Consider the following 22,474-nt stretch of genomic DNA (forward strand, 5'->3'; position numbering starts at 1 on the left):
GATGAATAATACATAAGACGTGTGTGCGTGTGTGCGTGTGTGTGTGTGTGTGTGTGTGTGTGAAGAGACGATACCACGCTCATCATTAAATCAAGTGAGGATGCGATGGGGTGATGGAGAGGAAGTCTTTGATATTGATATCTAAATGATTCAGGTGGAAACAGGTTGAACAGATGAAGATAGAAGTGAAAGCACACAGACAGACCACAAGGGAACCTCAGAGAGAAGATCATGGAATTAAAGGACACAGGTCCCGTAAAGCCGGGTCTGGGTTCCCCCGTTACGCTCGCTGAAAAGCTAAAGAAGCTCGCGTTGACGTTTAATATTCCTTCCATGGAGGTGTTGACGCTACGTCAGGATGTTCTGATGTACTCGGGTTGTATTTAGAAATATATTTATCTTCACAAAGCCGGAGAATCGTCAAAAAAAAGAAAGATCCAAATGCGAAACGATTCCGATTGGCCGGTCTGCGCTCGAGGGGCGGGACTTAGCAAAAGAGTCAATTGAGAGACGGATAACCCTTTAAACTTATTATTCTGTTATCGTTCGCCAGAGAGGATTCACTGACGCGTCAAAGGAGAGGCGGAGCTCTTCTTCCGCTTCCTTTAAAGAACACAAACGCAATCTCTCTCCACCTCCAACAAGAGACACGGCCAACAGCCGGTGATGAAGACGTGATGAAGACGTGATGAAACGTCACGTCGACAACAGACAACAGACACCGGCTCCAGTTTTGACTTCACGCCCTCTGATTTGGGACCGGCCTTAAATGAGGAGAGTCATCGGTCCGACCCCGTGACCTTCAGGACATCGTCTGCGTCTCTTTAATCCGGTTCTTCGTCGATAATTCAGCGTTTCTATTATTTTGTCCACCACATCTCACGGTGGGGGAATCTGACGGAGAACGTTTCGTTCTTGTCCTCCACCATCGCATCGTAAACGGATGAGCTCCTACATTAGAATGTTTACATGTACGCAATTAGAGATAAAAACTAGAATATTTTCTAATAATATAACACTTTTTTTTTAAATTGCCATTCGGCATAGTGAGTATTTTTACTTGTTACTTTCAGTACATTTTGCAGATAATAATTCTGTACATTTTCTAGTAATGGAGTATTTCTACAATTATAATCTCAAATAAATGCGGTAAAATATTTTTAAAACACCTTTGACGTCTTCACATTTACATTGAAACTGGTCGGCTAGACAATAGAAACACCTCTCATGATGCTTTAATAAAGACTGACAATGTGAACGTTGGATTTATTATATTATTTATTGCCCTGAACTGCATGTTGTTTTCGCCCAAGTTGCTCCTAATAAACTGCCGACGCGGGGGATTTTTTATGTTCTCACTTACACACCTTTGCACCGTTTCTTATCTGCGTCTTGTTAATTTGTTGGCGTTAAAAGACCCAGTTCTCTCCACATGGATCATTAAAATGTCATCTGAGACACACTCACACACACACACAAACAAACACACACACACGTGTTCAACACTTTGCCGTCAAAATCCAAATCCCTGCGCAGAACTGGCAACACACACACACTCTCACATCATGAGAACAAAAGGCACATCTAATCACACACACACACACACGGTCCACAAGGCGATCTAGACAGCCGTTTCCCCTCCCCCTCTCCATCCCTTCATCCAGCCACCAAATCCACTTAGAGGCCAGAGTGAGAGACTCGCTGATTGTTTTCTCTCCTCCTCCTCCTCCTTCGTCTCCTCCACCTAATCAACTGCCAGCCAGGTGGAGACGGTCTGAAGAGGTGGGAGATTTAAATTCTCCTTCAGCCGTCTTGCGCGCGCACACACACACACACACACACACACACACACACACACACACACACACACACACACACACACACACACACACACACACACACACACACACACACACACACACACACACACACACACACACACACACACACACACACACACACACACACACACACGTAATGAAGATGGGGTTTGAAGCGAGGATCCAATGAATTTGAAATATAATGAAGTGCCTGTTCCTATTTGTGTCAAATAAAAGTGAATTTACATAAATATGTGCGCGTGCTGAAAATGAATCTCCGACGCCGATGGTTCTGCTTTGCATGACCTCATTTTTTTCTCAGAAGATCAAAAGTTGCGAAATCTCCTCTGCACACAGGAAGTGACACGCGTGGTACGGTAACAACACTTCATTCATGAGACGGGTCTATTTACAATGATTGCCAAGTGTGTGTGTGCGTGGGGGGGGGGGGGGAGGGGGGTTAAATCAGCTTAAAATGTCATTTTCTCAAGCCAATATGTAAACTAACGAGATTGCATTAAATGCAAAGCACACACACACACACACACACACGCATTTAACTAAAGGGAACGTTACAGATATTAAAAAAACATCAACAAATATTAGGATTCTCTGTTTTAAAAGTTCTCCAATGAGAGGATTGCCTCCTCTTTTTATAAATCATCGTATTTTTTATTTCTTTATATTTAGGTTAAGACATTTACGGACATCTCGGCGAACTGCTTTCGTACATTGCTAAATTTGCGAGATTTTTTTTCCCTTTTTTAAAAATCTGGCAATATAATTTGCAGCTAAACCCGCGATGAATACTAGTTTAATATCTAAGATAATACTAATCTCTGTCGTCACACGCGTGTCAGATGTTGAATTCATGACAGAGCTTGAAACAACACGCAACAAAACACTACAGAGACCCTAGTGGGCCAAAAATGTTACATTATGTTAAATATGTATATATATTGCATGTACTATGTGTGCTGCTTGCACAACATCCAACCACATTTTTTTATTAAAAGTACCGGTAGATATTATTAACACAGACTGGGAGACAAAGAGGACGCTTGAATGTGTACATAGGTTATTAATTGTGTGTGTGTGTGTGTGTGTGTGTCATGACTCAAAGACCCTTCATTCACACCCCTGTAGCAACAGCAGGCCGGTTTTCACACCTGCACCGACTTAAATTAAACCCCACCGTGCTCACCTTGACCTTAACCGACAAGCCAATCGCCCGCCTCCCTTCGTTCCCCACGGACCAATGGGAGAGCTCGTTATACGTGGGGAAGCTTTCATCATGGTTTCCAGATGAGAGGGTGGAGAGAGGATGGAGAGAGGGTGGAGAGAGGGTGGAGAGAGGGTGGAGAGAGGGTGGAGAGAGGATGGAGAGAGGATGGAGAGAGGATGGAGAGAGGATAGAGAGAGGGTGGAGAGAGGGTGGAGAGAGGATGGAGAGAGGATGGAGAGAGGATGGAGAGAGGGTGGAGCTGCTGCCTCATTAACACGACGCAGACTGCTCCTTTAAGATGTTGGATTCACGTTTGTATTGTTTTGTATAGCTTATATTTCTTCTTCGATTCTATATACATACATAAAAAGGGCCCATTTGTTTCTATTAAGTAACAATTATTGTAATTTTTTTATTACATCTGTCAACAATGTTCTCTCATAAAAAAAATTGTAAAAGTCAGAAAAATATTTGCATCGGAGAAACGGAAACTAGTGAAACACGACAAAAAATATTAATCTATTATCAAAATAGTTGCCAATTTATTCATTTTTTTATTATTGATGGACTGATCAGTTGATCGTCTCTGCTTCAGCTCTATTCTGGTGTCATTCAAATATTTCAGGCTATACATACTAACGCCAAATTAAAAGATTATTTGGTCTCCTCGGTCGTGTGTCGTGGACGAAGCCGGCCGACAGTCGCAGATCAATAACAAAACACGTCCATCTCCATCTCTGCGCGAGATAATCCTCCTGAAATCCTTGATCTTGATGAATATCTCAAGTGAAGAATCAATTATCAAAATGTCGATCGGCTCATCGATAAATCAATGAATCGTTCCTGCTCTAAAAACACGTCTCCTGCAGGTGTTTCACCGCGAGGAGACGAGAGTTCACGGACAAAAAATCTGGATTCTCGTAAAAGCTCGAAGAAGGTCGTCGACCTCGTACTTCTTTTAGGTTAAATCTTTTAGGATTAACTGTTACTGACGACGTCGTGCACATCTTCGTGTCAGGAACACGCGGAAAACAGCCGGAGCCGAAACTAAAACACAACGTGAAGAAGAAGAATGACGTCTTCATCAAGAGGAAAGAAGGATGCCGACGGTTCTGTGAAACGGTCCTAATCTCATTTCAAAGCTCCTCCGACGCGTTTAACTCAAATTAGATTAGAAACGTGAACGAGGCGGAGGAGAAGAAGCCCGAACGCGGCGGTCTACACCACATCCACCTGCACCACCTATCCCCTCTCTCTCTCTCCCCCCTCTCTCTCACTATCCCCCTCTCTCTCTCCCCCCCCTCTCCGTATCTCTCCCCTCTCTCTCTCCCCCCTCTCCATATCACTCCCTCTCTCTATCCCCTCACCCTCCCTCTCTCACTATCCCCCTCTCCCCCCTCTCTCTCTCTCTATCCCCTCTCTCTCTCCCCCCCTCTCCGTATCTCTCCCCTCTCTCTCTCCCCCTCTCCATATCTCTCCCTCTCTCTATCGCCTCTCTCCCTCCCTCTCTCTCTCACTATCCCCCTCTCCCCCCTTTCTCTCCCCCTCCCTCCGCCAGCGTGCCACATGCAGGCCGTCCATTTGGCTTTTTAAGACCTGCAGCCGGTCCACGGCGACGGAAACTAGGCGGCACACCAATGTGAGACAAACGCTGATGAAGAAGAGGACAAGCTTCTTCGGGGAAAGCGACACGAGCGGCGGACGACACGGCGGACGACACGGCGGACGACACGGCGGCGGCGGCCTCCCCGAGTCTGCAGACCGGCCGTCGCACAACGCTCAGGCCCTCAGACACCAGGGAGATGCGACGCCGTCGGCCGCCTCCAAAATGACACGGTGCTGATGTCAGAGGAGCGAGAGTGTTTTTTCTCCCCGCTGATTTACCCGCTCAGGCTTTTTTATTCTGTCCATCTTCTTCTTTCCACAGGCGGAAAAAAAATAGAAACCGCGTCTGGCTTCGGGGGGAAAGTGGCTCGCTGAGCTCCATCTGTCAATCTGCTGCACGGCGAGACTCACACTGCAGCATCAGCAGCTGCAGGCACAACCAACATGTCTTTTTATTAGGGCTGTGAAACGATTACAATTTTTAATCGGGTTAATCACAGGTTTTTGTGGATTAATCATGATTAATCACATATTACCGATATTCTCGGTATATTTTGTGAGAACATAGAGATTTATGACAAAAGACGGATATATACATTTATACATTCTTCTATACAATGGTGCTGCAACTCAGCAGTTATTTAGCAGTTTTCTTCCATATGGAACATTAATACATCTTCATCCTAAACAGAATGTTTAACCCTCCTGTTACCTTTCGGGTCAATTTGACCCCATTCAATGTTTAATGTCGGTGTTCTTTGGGGTCAATTTGACCCCAGGCTGTTTTTCACTGTGTCAAACATATCAGAAATATCAACTTTTTTATATATTTAAAGGGCTATTTAGGTAGTCAACAAACAAACATAAAGTACCTCACACTTAAACTTGGGAAGCAATATTAATTCTAATAATTTTCTGGAGGTTTTAATTGCTGGGGTCAAATTGACCCCGATGGTAAAATATGTTCGTAAATGTAAAGGTAACAGGAGGGTTAAACAGAGCATTTTTCTCTTGTTTGTCAACCATTAACTCCATCATGATACAATCTAAAGGCCTCTAGTCTTCCTCTAGCAGCTGCTGAGGCAAACTGACTGTGTGGGTTTTCTTCATGAACTGGGCCGTGATGAAAGGGACGGCGGGGACACCGCTGCAAAGCTGAAACCTCACCGACACGGACAGGTGGACAGATTGACAAGTGACTTTTTTTTGCTCGGTCCCGATGCGCACGCACGGAGCTCTGTGGCGCGCGAGACGGAGATCGATAAGTGTTAATGCAACGCGAAGAGACAGAAATGACATGCTGCTGTGGAGATACGATCACCAACAGACGTTTAGTTTAATAAAAGAACAAAGACGTGCTCTAGAGAACATGTCAGGGGGCGGGCCAATCTCTTTAATGTCATGCGATCTACCAACACTACGCCGCGATCGACTGGCAGGTCGCGATCGACGTGTTGAGACCCTGATCTACAGGAAGTAAAAGTCGTAACAAGGTTTCCGGAGGTGAACCTGCGGAAGGATCATTACCGATGAACAGCACGACCGTCTGCATGAGAGCGGACAGAGTTCAGATTGAAGTGGTGGATTGGAAGCTCATTTTGCAAGTGACTTTTTTTTCGTCCCGACAACCAACAACAGACGGATTGGAAGCTCATTCTGCGCATGCGTTAAATGCGTTAAAAAAAAAAAACTAGTTAAACCTGTAATTGAATTAACGCGTTATTTTTCACAGCACTACTTTTTATACTCGCCCACAACCGTCTGGGACAATTAATATGAAATAAATCGCGTTTATTTTGATTTCAGTGCAATTTGCGCATTCCACCCTCCGAGCCTCCCGCTGTTGTTGTTTTCTTCGGGTTCCTCAAAACTGACGTCCGGCAGGCGATGGTCACGGTTTGGCTCGGAGAAAGAGAGAAAAACAGCTTCCCCGAGTCGGTAAACAAAATAATTCATCATATTTTATTGATTGCGGCCGGAAAATTCCCTTTTCTTGCCCTTTCGCCCGGTGCGGGGTGAGCGTTCACACGCTGACCTCCAGGCTTTTAGGGATTCAGGGACCTGATCAAAGACACTTGAGCTTAATGCTCGGGGTCGTGTGGATCGTGTGGGTCGTGTGGATCATGTGGATCGTGTGGATCGTGTGGATCGTGTGGATCGTGTGGATGGGATCTCCGAGCACCGAACCACCCAGAAGTAGACGAGGAGAAGGAGATAGAATAGAGAAAAAAGACGAGGAGGGGAAGTTACGGTTTCATAAAGCTCGGGTCTTAAACCTCCACAGGGACTCCCGAAAAACAAACTACCGCAAGAGACAACAATCAGAGCAAAATGTTCACTTATTTCTTCTCGAAGCATGAATAGTGATGTAAATAACGCCATCTGAAGAAGAAGAAGAACTGATCGTTAATTTGCATAGATACCAGAATGACACCTTATGCATCTAGTATCTATGTAATCTATTACAACTGCATTGGCTGCTTTTGACAGGATCCCAATACTCTGGGGGTCCAAAACAATACTTTTTAATAAATATATATAAATAAGAAATGTAGGACAAATCTTGTTCATCAGCAATAAACTGATATAATAATGTAAAGAAGGACAAAGATCCGGTATCAGAGCTCATCAGAGGCCGAGTGGGGAATTTTTTAGCAGGTTGCAGTTTTGAAGCCTCAAGTTCTGCATTTCGGTCGTCGCCATCTTGGCTTTTTGCAACCGGGAGCGACAAAAGAGGGCGGAGCTAAGACGCCGGACAAGCCATTTTAAAAGCTACCAAAAAGAGTTACAAGTAACCTCCGTGTGTGGCGTTAAAGGGCTGAAGTTAGAAGAGGAAAACACAGACTCCCTGACGACGCTGTGGTAGCGACCTGTCAATCATAAGGTAGCCCCGCCCCCTAAAGCGTACCCTGCTTCATTGTCAATGCTACTCCAAACGGGACCACGATTTACGACACGCTCTTGTTGCAACCGGACGAGTCGCCCCCTGCTGGCCATTAGAGAGAATGACACGTTTAAGGTCGCCTTCCCATTGGCTTCACTTCTCAGACCCGGAACATCGCCCACAGGCCATTTCAACATTTCACCTCTCTTGCATATTGTGTGTCAATAGTGAAGCAGGTTGCCTCCGCCCGTTATATACAGAAGCGTTTAGAGAGAGAGACAAAAAGAGAGTTGTCGGCTCTCAACCTGTGAATGCACACACGCCTGCTCCTAATCACCGCTGACAAACTCTCTCCTCTCGTCTCTCCATCTGGGATCAGCCGACCAGGACGGAGCGGAGCGTGGCGATGCTGCCGGACGCCCCAGGAAGTGCCAGACGCCTGTTGCACTAAAAACACCATTCAAGACTCGCTCCCTTCACAACGACAACAACAACGACGACGACTTCGGCAGACGCAAACAGAGGCGTATTTTTGTTTTTTTTATGCGCGATGAGAAAATCTCGGCAGCCGTAGAAATTAGGTTTAAACGAATAATACAAAAGAGATGCGAGAAGCGATAACGGATGCAGGACATTCACAGAGGGCTTTTTGAACAGCCGGAGGAATAACAAACGGCAGCGGCCCGCGAGGAGCAAGAGGAATCAAACGGTCTTCTGCCATCGCGGGAACGATCCGTGCCAGCGACACCGACTGAACCGCGGAAACGGCTTCGAAGGAGCGGAAAGAAAAGTGAAAGTTATCCTCGTGTTGTTGGAGCCGGCTTCATCTTTTCTTTGGACAGAGTTCCTCCGAAGTACAACGCGAAGGACGTGTGAATCAACCCCGTCTGTGGATGAAAAGCGTAAGAAGAAATATATATATATTTTTTTTTAAAGGAGAGGACGTGGCTGTGCGAGGTCGTCCGATTCTGACGTGATGAGACGTCGGCGTTTTAAAAAGACTCGAGGCGTCAACGGCGCCAACGTGACGTCGAAGTCTTCCCGTCACATGAGCGTCACAGAGGTCACAGAGGTCAGCGGGGCGAGTCGCAGTCGGAGAAGTACGCAGGATCCTTTTCATCATGCTACAATTACAGAGGTTTGTTTTTTTATGCAGCTGAGTGCATGTTTATGCTCGGAGCAGTAGAGAATAGTTAGAGTGGAAAACATGTGACCAGATGAGGCCGAAGTCCATGAGCTGCATCCAAGAAATGTCAAGAAATGGCTGATGTTTGTTTTTTTTATTCAGAGAGTGAACTTATTCAATAAAGGCTGGCATTAGAACACGCTCAACTCACAACCTGGAACAGCTGCATGGCAAAGACGCAGCGGAGGATCCAGTAAGACACGTCCATTACTCCTCAATTGACCAGAATGCATTGCAGCATCATGACGGTTTAGTTTTAATGTGGGCTGTGGGACTTCTTCTTTCTCACTCCGCTAGATCTACACACACACACACACACACAAACTACACATCAAACACGCAGCTCAATGCAACCGGATCATGCTCAGCATGTCCGGGGACGTGTTGAAAGGCATTCTGGGAAATCAGGAGGCAGTGCCAGCAGACGAATGAGGAAAACAGGTAGAACTGGAGAGGAGAAGATAACACTCCTTTGATGCATTTAGCGTCACGGACACGCTTAAAGAAAACACAACGCGTACAAAGCATCAAAGGCGTTCCTTGAAATGGTAAAGAATAAAAAACGCTCTCGCTGCAGCGCCAAGGTGTACGAAAAGGTTTGAAAGAGTCCATTCACGTCTAAAAAATATGACTTGGATACTCTCAAACAACGGCGGTGATGACAATGGAAACCCGACGACTTCCCCGTAGGAACTTCTCAAGTCCTCTCGCCTGTGACAGGACAAAGGCAGACGCTATTTAAGATGCCACACACACACACACACACACACACACACACACACACACACACACACACACACACACACACACACACACACACACACACACACACACACACACACACACACACACACACACACACACACACACACACACACACACACACACACACACACACACGTAAACAAAATACACATTTACACAGTTACTATTGTTTTAGCACATGAACACGTAATCCACTACACACACGTGTTCTCACACACACACACACACACACACTCACACCTTATCTCCAGATCCGTCTTACGTCAACTTTGCCGAGTCTCTCGGCTCTGAATCTGTTTCGCTCCATTGTTCCAATTATCTGCCTTTAAAAAAAAAAAAAAGTGCGATTGTTTCCTTTGCCGATGAGCGTTTTTCTTCTTCTTCTTCTCGTTTACGATATCAAAACAAGCAATTTGGAACGCAGCGATTCCCCGACGTGTGAAGGCTTCACTCGATGTGTTCAGACACTTGCATTTAGCTAAAGAGCTGCCACAGATCTCCTCATCGTGGGTTCATCTGTCGGTTACCTTCGAGAACAATCCGCTCATCGGTTGGTTTGACGACAGCAGGAATGCCAAAGATGACAACTTCAAATCGCCTTTTTTTTCCTGAACGTCCAACAGTCCAAAATCACATTGAGCTTAATATCACATGTGACGAAGAAAACCAGTAAATATTCACAGTGGAGGAAACCAGTTCAACGGCCGCCACTGAGAGGTTGGAGTGTTTCTGTCCATCGAACGAACGAAAGTTGGACAGGACGTGTCCGTCTGTTGTGATCAACAGGAGACCACATGGTGGCTTTAACAACAACAACAACATAACACTCCATCCACATAGCAACACACATGGGGTTGGAGTACAAGTGCACAGCAGCTGAACATCCTGGTGACCAGCTGCAGTAAAACACATTATATATTTTTATATATATATATTTTTTTTATATATATAAATATATATAGAGAGAGAGATAGGTAGAGGGAGAGGTAGAGAGAGAAAGAGAGGTAGAGGTAGAGAGAGAGAGAGGTAGAGGGAGAAAGAGAGGTAGAGGTAGAGAGAGAGAGGTAGAGGGAGGGAGAGAGAGAAAGAGAGGTAGAGAGAGAGGGGGAGGGAACGGGAGAAAGAGAGGTAGAGAGAGGTAGAGAGAGAGCGAGGCAGAGGCAGTAAACGCCTCACATGACGAAGAATGCCACAACCGTCCGTCACAGCTCTCAACACCACGCAGCAATGTGACACACTGACACACGCGCACACACGCACGAAAGGCTCTGCAACCCCCCCCCCCCCCCCTCCTCCTCTGCGACAGCACAGCCCGACCAGCTCTGGATGAATCGAGCCCTGAACGGTGTCACACTGCTGCACGCGGGGCGCGAGACACACACACAAAAAACTGCTGCAGCCCAGATGTGACGTCCAGTAGACACAGTGGGGGGGGGGGGGGGGGGTCACATCTGTAACGTCACATTTTTAACGCATTGTGTGATAAAAGTGTGACAGATTTCACCGAGGATGGAGGGGTGGGGGGGGCTGCTGCTGGAGGCACGCGCGCTACGTGTGTGTGTGTGTGTGTGTATGGGGGGGTGGGGGGCTAGACCTTAGATTGACGGACAGCGAGCGGGTCGTAAAAGCGGCGGTTTGACATTCCGCCCCACGAGCGCCGCTGGTTCCGTTTTAACTGACAGCGAAACGCAAACACCGCGAGGACTTGAAAGGGAGGAAGAGAAGAAGAAGAACAAGAAGAAGGAGAAGAAGAAAGGGGGCTCACCTCCTCCGTCGCGCCGTCAGTCCTCCGCTGCTCCGTAAATCTCGACCGCTACGAACCCTCTTTTCTGACGAAGAAGAAGAGCAGCGAGTCTCGCGCGCGCCTCCCGGTCCGAAAAGCGGATTCTCTCTCTCTCTCTCTCTTTTACCGCAGGGAAACGCTGCGGCGCGTAACAGTCGGCACCACGTATCCACAGACAGGACCCAGACGTTTCTTCTTCTGCTGTTTCGCGTCTCTGAGTGTGTGCGTGTGTGTGTGTGTGTGTGTGTTTGTGTGTGTGCGCGTGCTTGTGTGCGGGTCGTACTCCTGAGAGCTTCTGTTTTGGGTGCTCCCGTCACGTCGTCTCTCTCTCCCTCTCTCTCTCTCTCTCTCTTCCCCCTCTCTCTCTCTCTTCTCTTCCATAATCGCCTGCCTGTCGTAGCCGCGCGCGCGCACTCGCACTGCGCGTCCACGTCAGGGCCCTAGGGGTGGGAGCTATATCACAGTCGATGTGGGCGGGTGGGATTTATGGAGGACCCTCTGTGAGGAAGAACTGTAATTGTTTTAAAGGGAATTGCCAATTAAATTAGGGATCTTTTTTATTGTATTCCTTCTTCTTCTTCTTCTTCTTCTCAGGCAGAGTCACTCAGCCACATGACTGACATGACATGTGGGGTGTGGCCAAGACTGAGGACACCCCCCTCCCCAAAGCACACACACACACTCATACACGCACACACACACACACATCATTTTAAATGACTTACTGTTTGGTATAGCAGTGAAAACATCTCAGCAATGTCTTATGTTCCCTCTAGAATTTATAACATAAATAAAAATACTACATTACACACGGTTACTATTGTTTTTTAGGAGGAAATTAACAGTAATCCAATAAAACTGGGGCTTAAGAGGTTTTATAAAAAAACAAACTTGTTTCTATTTTCACTGTTCGCTGTATTAATCTATTTATTTATTAATTGATCCACTTTGCTTTTATCTTATTTTCTCAAGCACTCTCCCTGGGAAAAAATTGTTATATATATATATATATATGTATTTATTTATATATTTATATTTATGTATATATATATATTTATATATATTGTATGTATTTATTTATATATTTATATTTATGTATATATATATATATTTATATATAGTTGTATGTATTTATTTCTATATTTATATTTATATATATATATTTATATATTTATATATATTTGGACAAAGCCTTGGAGGTGACGACGTCAGTATAAACAAGCATTTTCTTTCTTCTGCTATTTGGTGCACATTTCATAGCATCTATATTACAAGTTAAGATGTTTTTGTGTACATGTTACTTGAAGACGTCGGATTTCGTGATTCTATGGGAGGAGTAATATGTACATATGGAAACTAGACTGTGAATGTTTTTAATGCTAATAAAATAAATAATAAAAGGCTCTCCTAATACCAATGCTGTCGGAAACCAAGAGACGTGGCTTTGTGCAAATGTATTCTTAATCTTAGATTTTAATCCCGGCGATAGTATAATAGTATATATTCGATATTAAATCAGACACTGATGTCACAGCGCTGTGTATTTAACCCAAAATGACTAGTTAGAGAGTTAGCGGGTATACACCACTGCTCTAATTTGTAATTTTTTAGCGCCACCATCAGGTCAAAGTTTCTTTGGCACGTTTATGGTTCCCGGAGGATGGATATTAATCACAGTTACTCGCTCATGATGAATTGTAATACGTGATATCAACCCGTGTGTGTGCTCCGCACTCAGGGAGCGCTGGAGGCCGCGGTGTCCACACGGGGAAGTGAGCGAGTGAATGAGTAACAGGTTCTCTCCTCCCTGTCATGCTGGATGTGTCAGTTGAAAGGTCAGTGTGTTGTCGGTGTGTTGTCAGTGTGTTGTCAGTGTGTTGTTGTCGCCGTGGGGCTGTGGAGTGAAATCCAACTCCTTTTTTGGAGTCACAATAACACGTTATGGTGAATCTAATGAGAGGAGATCCAGCAGCGGGTCTCGGATGAGCCGCTCCGGGGCCGATGGCCGGGGGCCGATGGCCGGGGACGACGCCCCTGCTGGCCGGGGATTTACTGAGAGAGTGTGTGTGTGTGAGGGGCAGCGACAGATCTCACACACACACACACACACACACTCCGTAAACCAGGGAACTGAGTATGAAAAACAACAAAAACATTAAATGGGGGGGCCTCCCTGTATTTTAGCAAGTGTGACATTTGGACATTTATTTTACTTTAAAATGTCCAGATTTATGAGTACATTTGTCTCGTGTAGATTAAATAACTCTTTAAACGTGTAAAAACCACAATGTGTCACTTTCCTTAGACACGTTTCCAGTGATCGTGCTAAGCTAAGCTAACCTGCTGCTGGCATGGAAGTGGAATCTTTTCATCTATTAAAAAAAAGAAAAACATGAAGGGGCGAGTAGTTTGGGTTTTTAGAAAACCTTTATACCTACACTTAAAAAGTATTTTTTGGGGCAGATTTCAGTATTTTGAGAGTCATATGTTTAAAATAAGATTCCTTCCATAGGCCAACAACACACATGAATAAAGGATTCAGTATTTGGCATTTTAAATATTTAATTAATTTGGATAATGCCTCTCCGTGTGCAGGGGATCGACTCTCTTTATTTAACCACCAGTAATTTCCTCATCATTTCCAAGGAATAACAATGTAAGCCGGAACTAATTACAGTGGAAATAGAGACGTTCTGAGATAGTTGAGTGTGTATACGGCAGCTATTCAAAACTTTTATTCTGCGGACAATATAACCGATTAACTAACTCAATAACATAATACACTTCTTTTAGAGACTTTTCTTTTGCTGCCTTTGTCCCCAATGAACACGACAGAAACAACAATATTATTCTTCAGAAATTGAGAAACTGAGACGACGCACGGTAGCTGTGATACCCGTCGTCTCGGTTCCCAGGATTCCTCGGTCATGCCACTGTTCTAAAATTCACAATCGTTTTTTGTTTTGCGTCACGGTTTCCCGATTATGCCTCGCGATGAAGGCGGCCGACATGGTGACGCAATAAAACACAAACAATCACCACGGAAACAGATCCACCTTCAAGAGGGAAATGACACACGGGACCATGAAGGTGTCTGCTGGACCCGAAAATGGTTCTTCAGAGTGATGCCATAGAAGAACAATTTCTGGTTCCACAAAGAACCTTTCAAACCAGGATTCTCTTAAGAACCATGTCCTTAAAGAGTTCATCAAAGAACCTAGAAAGGTGTCTCAAAGAACCTTCAAAACATGGTTCTTTAAGGCCCCATTTATGGTTCCACAAAGAACCTTTCAAACCAGGGTTCTCTAAAGAACCATTTCCTTAAATAGTTCTTCAAAGAACCTAGAAAGGTGTCTCAAAGAACCTTCAAAACATGGTTCTTTAATGCCCCATTTATGGTTCCACAAAGAACCTTTCAAACCAGGGTTCTCTAAAGAACCATTTCCTTAAATAGTTCTTCAAAGAACCTAGAAAGGTGTCTCAAAGAACCTTCAAAACATGGTTCTTTAAGGCCCCATTCATGGTTCCACAAAGAACCTTTCAAACCAGGGTTCTCTAAAGAACCATTTCCTTAAATAGTTCTTCAAAGAACCTAGAAAGGTGTCTCAAAGAACCTTCAAAACATGGTTCTTTAAGGCCCCATTCATGGTTCCACAAAGAACCTTTCAAACCAGGGTTCTCTAAAGAACCATTTCCTTAAATAGTTCTTCAAAGAACCTAGAAAGGTGTCTCAAAGAACCTTCAAAACATGGTTCTTTAAGGCCCCATTTATGGTTCCACAAAGAACCTTCCAAACCAGGGATCTTTAAAGAACCATTTCTTTAAATAGTTATTGGTTTATCAACAATAATCCTTATTTCTAGAACTGTTTTAACGAGAAAGTAAAAAGAAACATTTACATTGTGCTTTTGACACTCTGTGGCAATTGTTGAACCAATAATATAACGACTTATACATTTACGTTATATTTTTTAGAGTTGACTGACATGTCTCTAAAGCTTATTGATAACTCCAGCAAGGCATGCAATGCAGCAATGTTTAATATGATATTAGTGACACATTTCAAATGGCTGCAATGTAAAAGATCTACTCAACCGCAAATCTGAGAAACTCTGTATCGTACAATAACATTGTAAATGTTGTTTTGGGCTTCTGACCGTCTACTGAGAGCAGATGGAAGGAATTAAAGCACATTTTTCGGGGGGTTCAAGTTTTGTTGGCAGCGTTTTTCGACAGTATGACGGAGTGAGTGTCTAAATATTTGGTGTATCTGTGTCTCGATGCCATCCTCCTATATTTCACCTGGCTGCTGAGCACCTTTTGCCACCACCAGGGGGGCCAATAAAAAACAAAACATTGTAAACTGACCTCCAACGCTGGCAGATGAACGGTGGTTAAAAACAACATGAGCCACTTTAGTGATACCAGAAGAATGAGAGAGACGGGATCGTCCACATCCATCACTCACACGTCAAAACAATGTGGGGGATTAAATCACAGATGTTGAAATCAGAGTCTGTGGTGAGAACAATGTGGGAGCGGTGGGCCTTCAGAGGATAAATAAAAGGCCAGCGAGCTCCAGAGCCAACAGAACAAATCGAAGAAACAAAAACGCCTCATCATCATCGCTGGGTAAACAGAGCGTGTTTTTTATTACGGGCTGTTTATTGAACCTCTGCTTTTACTGCGCCAATCCTCGGAGAGGACAATGTGAGGATGTGATTATGTTTTTATAATCTCAAGGTTGTGGTAACACTCGGATGTATAAGTGAGGGGGGGGGGGGGGGCTCCAACAAGAAACAATGGCTCTGGAAGAATTTTAATGAATAGACTCATGTAGCAAGCGTTGGGTAATTCTTATCATGCGACTCCTATTAAAATATAAAGTATTTAATGGATCTATTTTGTATTTGTACTGGATCCTCACATGACTTTGAGGTGAAGAAAGGAAAGGGAAAGAGGTTAAAATGTCTATTTTGAGGAAATGTGTATTGAGAATGCAGAATTAACAACAACAACAACAACAAACTGTTTATGACTGTTTATGTGTCACTTATTAGAGTCATAATTCATGTGTGAAGGACAATTGGCTGAATGAGCTTCCAAGAATAGAGAATGAGCGCACTGTCGAATTGAAAAGGGACCACACGTGCACACACACACACCACCTGACCAGAGAGATCAGAGGTCAAGGGTCAGAGGTCAAGGGTCAGCTACAGCGTTGTACGGCTTTGAGGACTTTTACACTGAAGAAGACGTCTTCACTTTTATAAAGTAATTTCCAGAAAAAGCGCAATGAATCCCGGTTCAAGTGGAGGGGGCCCTCTAGTGGTGACATTATGCATTACACAAATACGCAGCCCTCTCTCCGACTCAGCCAAAGGGACCGAGTTATTTATTTACCTAAATATATAACAGTATAAATAAATCACTGGTTGTGTCATTCATAGATACAGCAAGGTGGCATTGCTTGAAAGGCACAAATTAATTAAACCTTAATACGATTATAATTGTTATTTTGTGAGGCCTCACGTGTGTAAGTATTGCAACATTTAACTGCTTCTGCTTGCTGTCATCAATCCTCTTATGAGTTCAAAACAAATTTCGAATGAACGTGTCTTTTTCTTCGGTAATCATTTAAATTTGTATTATTTTCAACATATGAACATTATACATAGATTTTAAAAAACAGAGTTCACAGACAATAATGAAAACAATACACTTGACACTACACTTACCCATATTCAGTTTGGGTGTCTTTGAACACTACAGTGCTTTTAAGTACAACTTCCTTCTTTTTGTTTGTTTTTGAGCCGCGAAAAGGAAGTGAAGGGGAAGTAGCATGAAGAAGGAATTACTGGTATATTATAAGTACTAAAAAGACTGAAACGTTGTCCAATTCAGACTGTTATTAATCACCATATTAAACTCAATTGAATATTGCAATGTATTTTTGCAGAAAGTGAGGACGGTAAATCTTGTAAAAATGTACCTCTTGTGCTAATAAAACGGCGATAGAAACTGTAAATGCATGTGAAATTGTAAGTAATTTAAAATTGTGCCATAACTATTTATTTTCCTTTATGTACATCTACATAAATGTGTGTCTCACCTCCTCCAGTTGCCTCCTAGAATTTACGGAATTTGCTTTTTTTTATTTGTTATTATTATCAAAACGTGTGATAACTTGTGTGCAATTTATTCAATAAATATATAAATAAATGTGGCGCGCCTGTATGACGTCACCACGACGCCCTTCGATGATGTCATCAAAACGCGCCTCACAGACAGCTCTTTAAGCGGTAAGCGTTATATTTATTTTTAACAAATTGAGTATCGTAACACTGTCTAAAATTACAGCAACGTCTTCTATCTCGGTCAGTGTGGGAAACATTTATAAAAAGTCTCGCTCGCGTTAACCGGAAGTCGAACGTTTAGAGACGTTTGGTCTCTTTTTACGTTCGCGACCAGATGACCAAGCAAAAATAAATGTATCTGTAAACATGCGAGCCGTAAGCTAGCTGCTCCCCCGGCTGCGTTCACACGGTCACGTTAATAAAGTTGTGTTTGTTTTTCCACAGTGGAAGAGTTGAACATCGATCTGCAGACATGGTGAGTTACCGGTCGTTCTGTGGTGCGTTGTGTCTTAAAGAGGTGCGGCGTCGCTTCTCCTCGAGCTCATGTTGGGAGTCTTTCTTGTGAGGGGTGGAGGACGTTGATGCTGCAGTCAACAGAAGCTGTGTCGGTTCCTACGTAGAAGGATGAAAACGTACAAAAAAATACGTTCAAAAATAAAGTGTCAGTAAGGATTTAGGCCACCATGAGCCCCCAGAACAACAACAATAACAACAACAATCTCTGAATTGTTTCGTTGAGGATTCAAAGTTTTCCCCCGAAACATACCTTCGCATATCACAAGATTGGGCATTGAATTATGAACATCTTGGCATTAGTTGCATGCCAATTGGATAAAAAGAAGATGTTGACCTTGACATTGACCTTTGACCCAATCGATCCCAAAATCTAATCAAATGGTCCCGGATAATAACCAATCATCCCACCAAATTTCATGCGATTCGGTTTAATACTTTTTGTGTTATGCGAGTAACACGCATACAAATAAATAAATAAATACAGGCGATCAAAACATAACCTTCCGCATTTTCAATGCGAAGGTAACAACTGACGGTGGTGATGTTGTCCGATGTCCACTCTGATTCTTCCCGACATCACATGTCATTTAGCTGACGCTTTTATCCAAAGCGACTTACAATCATGTTGCATTCACACACCGTAGCCACAGCTACAGGGAGCAACTCAGGGTTGAGTGTCTTGCTCAAGGGCACTTCGACTAGGGCGGGGATTGAACCTCCAACCCCCCGATTGAAAAGACCGACCTGCTGACCCGCAGTCAACGCTTCTCTTTCCAGATCGAGTGATATTCTGCTCACTTGCGTATTCTCTATAGCAACAAAACCTCTTCAGACACTTAAAGAGTCATCGTGAGCAAACCCAACGGAATTGTCCGCGTGTCGCGTTTTGCTATTTGCTACTAAATAATCGTAACTACGTGTATGTGGAAGCAAACTAAGAGTACCAATTATAGTTCACGTTTTATTTTCCGTTTCCTCTTTCAGTCCCGCCGATATGATTCGAGAACGACCATCTTCTCCCCGGAGGGTAAGAGCTCCTCGACCGCACGCGTGCCGAGGAAAGCGTCTCGTTTTATTTGTGACTTCTCGCCTCTTATTGCTTCGCTCTCGCGCCCCCGTCCGTCCGCAGGGCGCCTGTATCAGGTCGAGTACGCCATGGAGGCCATCGGCCACGCCGGCAGCTGCCTGGGCATCCTGGCCAGCGACGGCGTGCTGCTGGCCGCTGAGCGGAGGAACGTCCACAAGCTGCTGGACGACGTGTTCTCCGAGAAGATCTACAAGCTGAACGAGTGAGTCGCTTCGGTCCGCCGTGTTGTTTTTCAAAAGCGTAATGACGGTAATGGAATCGCTGCAGCGCTCCCACGTCTTCATCTTCCCGTGTCCTCGCAGAGACATGGCGTGCAGCGTGGCGGGCATCACGTCGGACGCCAACGTCCTGACCAACGAGCTGAGGCTCATCGCACAGAGGTGAGCGCCGGCCCTCCTCAAGTCCCGCCGCACCAAATAATAAATGTGGCCGCGATGTGCGCTGACCCGCGTTGCCGCTGCAGGTACCTGCTGCAGTACCAGGAGCCCATCCCGTGCGAGCAGCTGGTCACGGCGCTGTGCGACATCAAGCAGGCCTACACGCAGTTTGGAGGTACGGAAAAACGCCGCCGCACCAGTTGTGTCTCATCGCAGAAGACAGAGTTTAAAAAAGTATCTGCATCTAGAGTTCACTTAGTGATGAAATCGGCCTGTTTTGCATTTCTATACACAAAATGTAGACGGGATGACAGTAAAATGCACTTTTTTGAATGCTTAGCCTTCTTCTATTTCCACAAAGTGTTGCATAGTTGTTGCTATGTCAGGTCCCGTGATTTAGATTATTTGAGGAAATGTTTCTCCTCCAACTGATTTACTCTTGGATTCTACAACAAAAAATAACAAATGGAAACTGATGCCAAACGGCTCCTCTGACTCGTGTAGTTATGAAAGTATTGTCGTTAAAATACTAAGTTTGGAAACTACTGAGCATCACGTTTCAAAAGGTAAAAAACCCGCTTGTCCGTCCTCACAGGGAAGCGTCCCTTCGGAGTGTCGCTGCTCTACATGGGCTGGGACAAGCACTACGGCTTCCAGCTCTACCAGAGCGACCCCAGTGGAAACTACGGCGGCTGGAAGGCCACGTGCATCGGGAACAACAGCGCTGTAAGTGTCGACTAAAACTGATATGTAACTGTTATTCCACCCAGTGACACTGGGGGGCGCTGTTGCGACAACAATAAACAAGCTGCGGTCGACTATCAGGGCCAATTGTGCAATTCTTGGCAGCTTTGCTGATCTCATCAGTTCACAGGGCTGCACACAAAGCATTGTGGGTAACGGAGTTGCCTCAGAGCAGAACACTTCTATCCAAAGGGGCCTTTTCGGTACCCTGAGTATATGCCCGTTTAGTTTGTTTGTCTGTTTCTTAAACCTTGGAGCAAAGGAGAAGAAATATCCCCCCCCAACACCGAGTGAGTTAATGAAACGACCCAGATCAGATCAGGCAGGGATTCTAATAATTATGACTCTTGATAATAAAGCTTGTGTCTGCGCTCACATCTCCAATCCGACGCTTTCAGGCCAGAAGTGAAAGTGGAAGAATGAGTATTTCTGGTTTATTTATTGACATGGAGACCAACTCGTTCACCCGACACATTTCCGTCCCTCCTTCGCTCCCAGAATATTCCCGTCTCATTCAAGAGTGATTTTGATGAATGTTTGTCTCTTCGTGCGCCCCAGGCTGCCGTCTCCATGCTGAAGCAGGACTTCAAGGAGGGAGAGATGAAACTGTCCTCGGCCCTGGCGCTCGCCGTCAAAGTCCTGAATAAAACCATGGACGTCAGCAAGCTGTCTGCAGAGAAAGGTGCCGACCCGAGAACAAACAATAGAGATGTGGTCAGAGCAAAGATTCTCCTGGAATGTAGAGCTGTAGACACAGACTACAGCTGTGCCCACACCAACGCCTTGTTGTTGTTGTTGTTTCAGTGGAGATCGCCACGCTGACCCGCGAGAATGGCAAGACCGTCATCAAAGTGCTGAAGAAGGAGGAGGTGGAGGAGCTGATCAAGAAGCACGAAGCCGAGGAGGCCAAAGCCGAGAAGGAGAAGAAGGAGAAGGACCAGAAGGAGAAGGACAAGTAGTCTCCCCCCCCCCCACAGTGTGTCCAGTTTGTGTGTGTGTGAGAGATCGAATTGTGACTCTTTGCATTTGTGTTGTTTCTTAAAATAAATCCAAATGATGAATTCTTTTTCGGTTTTGTTATTTTATTGTTATCGGTTTCAAATTAACTCTTCTTCATACTTATTGTGGCTTGAAGTTCAAAATGGTATCGTGAAGGTTCTAGGTCATAAAAAGTAATATTTTATGTATTTAAAAAAAATTCCCCCGAGGTCAGACCCCGACTCCGCCCCGAGGTCAGAACTTGACTCCGCCCCCCGAGGTCAGAGCTCGACTCCGCCCCCCGAGGTCAGAGCTCGACTCCGCCCCGAGGTCAGAACTCGACTCCGCCCCCCGAGGTCAGAGCTCGACTCTGCCCACTGCACCATTTAGAAAAATTAATGATTTATATTTTTTTATACATAAAAATACATCCTGACTGTTCTATCGTTTAGTTCACAGCTTTAATAAAATGAGACGTTGAAGAGAAGCTCCTCGATTGGCTGAACCTGTGAATGACTAAATGACTCCTCCCTCCCTCTCACGTCGGGATCTTTACGGGATTACAGCTCCATGTGAGGACAGACGGTCTGAATGTGTTCTGAATTGTGTAATTTATGCTTTTAATCTGTTGTGCAATGCAGGCGCGATGACGCAACCACAAGTGTGTTGTTCTTTGTTGAAGGGGTTCCAGTCCAGACAGGAAGCTTAGAGAAAGTAGCCTAATATGCAAAATCATGTTTTTCTTCATCATTCTTTCCTCAACGACCAATATTGATAGACAAAACTGGATTTTAGAATAATCTTTGCAAATTTAGTTTAAAAATAAAGTGAAGTACAGTGTCTCACTTGCTTGGTGTTTTTTCTATTTTGTTTCATTATATCCTGGAATAAAAAAATGGTGTTAATCTGGATTTTAAATAATATTCCTGCGCAAAATAGTGTTTTTATTAATTGTATTTCTGTGTCGATCCAAAGGTTCGACACCACGATGTTATTTGATGGTCTGGTGGAAAACTTAAATCTCAACAGATCATCTTGGTAGGGAGCTTTTTACTTCTCTAAAATCTCCAAATAACTGGCCAGTGTGTGGCGTTCACGTGTAATCAGACAAATGAGTCTTCTTCATAATCCAAATTTACAAAATCAATGAAAATTGAACTTATTTCATAATCAGACAAACACATCAGACCGATCCTCTTCTCATCTTCTAGCTTTAGAGTCAGGAAGGCCCTGAACAACCTCTGGTGCTGCCGAACGACCTTCAGACGTCACATAAACTCACCTGTGTGACCTCCGAGTGTCACATGACCCAAAATGAGCACCATTAGATGCGTGATTAGGAAAATGAGACGATGGCCTGCGAGGAG

The 22,474-nt window shown here is 44.5% G+C and overlaps 2 protein-coding genes across 2 annotated transcripts in view; one reads left to right on the forward strand and one right to left on the reverse strand.

The window, feature by feature from the left end:
* Window positions 1-11,552, reverse strand: part of LOC130194874 (unconventional myosin-IXAa-like) — a 118,197-nt gene extending 106,645 nt beyond the window's left edge. Inside the window, 1 exon segment of the mRNA XM_056416083.1 lies at window positions 11,251-11,552. The gene's annotated coding sequence lies outside the window, so the exon portion shown is untranslated.
* A 5,994-nt stretch (window positions 11,553-17,546) lies between these two features.
* On the forward strand, window positions 17,547-21,195 carry psma4 (proteasome 20S subunit alpha 4). Its single transcript, XM_056416456.1, has 9 exons — window positions 17,547-17,570; window positions 17,850-17,880; window positions 18,906-18,948; window positions 19,051-19,210; window positions 19,311-19,388; window positions 19,472-19,560; window positions 19,981-20,111; window positions 20,688-20,811; window positions 20,934-21,195. Exons 2-9 carry the CDS (start codon window positions 17,878-17,880, stop codon window positions 21,086-21,088), a joined length of 783 nt encoding a protein of 260 aa, XP_056272431.1. The 5' UTR covers window positions 17,547-17,570; window positions 17,850-17,877; the 3' UTR covers window positions 21,089-21,195.
* Window positions 21,196-22,474: the final 1,279 nt, after the last annotated feature.

The sequence above is a fragment of the Pseudoliparis swirei genome, chromosome 6, assembly GCF_029220125.1.
Source record: "Pseudoliparis swirei isolate HS2019 ecotype Mariana Trench chromosome 6, NWPU_hadal_v1, whole genome shotgun sequence".
Classification (NCBI taxonomy): Eukaryota; Metazoa; Chordata; class Actinopteri; order Perciformes; family Liparidae; genus Pseudoliparis; species Pseudoliparis swirei.

Coding starts and splice junctions, on each gene's coding strand:
- psma4 (XM_056416456.1), top strand. Junction 19,389..19,471: donor CTGAGGCTCATCGCACAGAG/GTGAGCGCCGGC, acceptor TTGCCGCTGCAG/GTACCTGCTGCAGTACCAGG. Junction 20,112..20,687: donor GCATCGGGAACAACAGCGCT/GTAAGTGTCGAC, acceptor CGTGCGCCCCAG/GCTGCCGTCTCCATGCTGAA.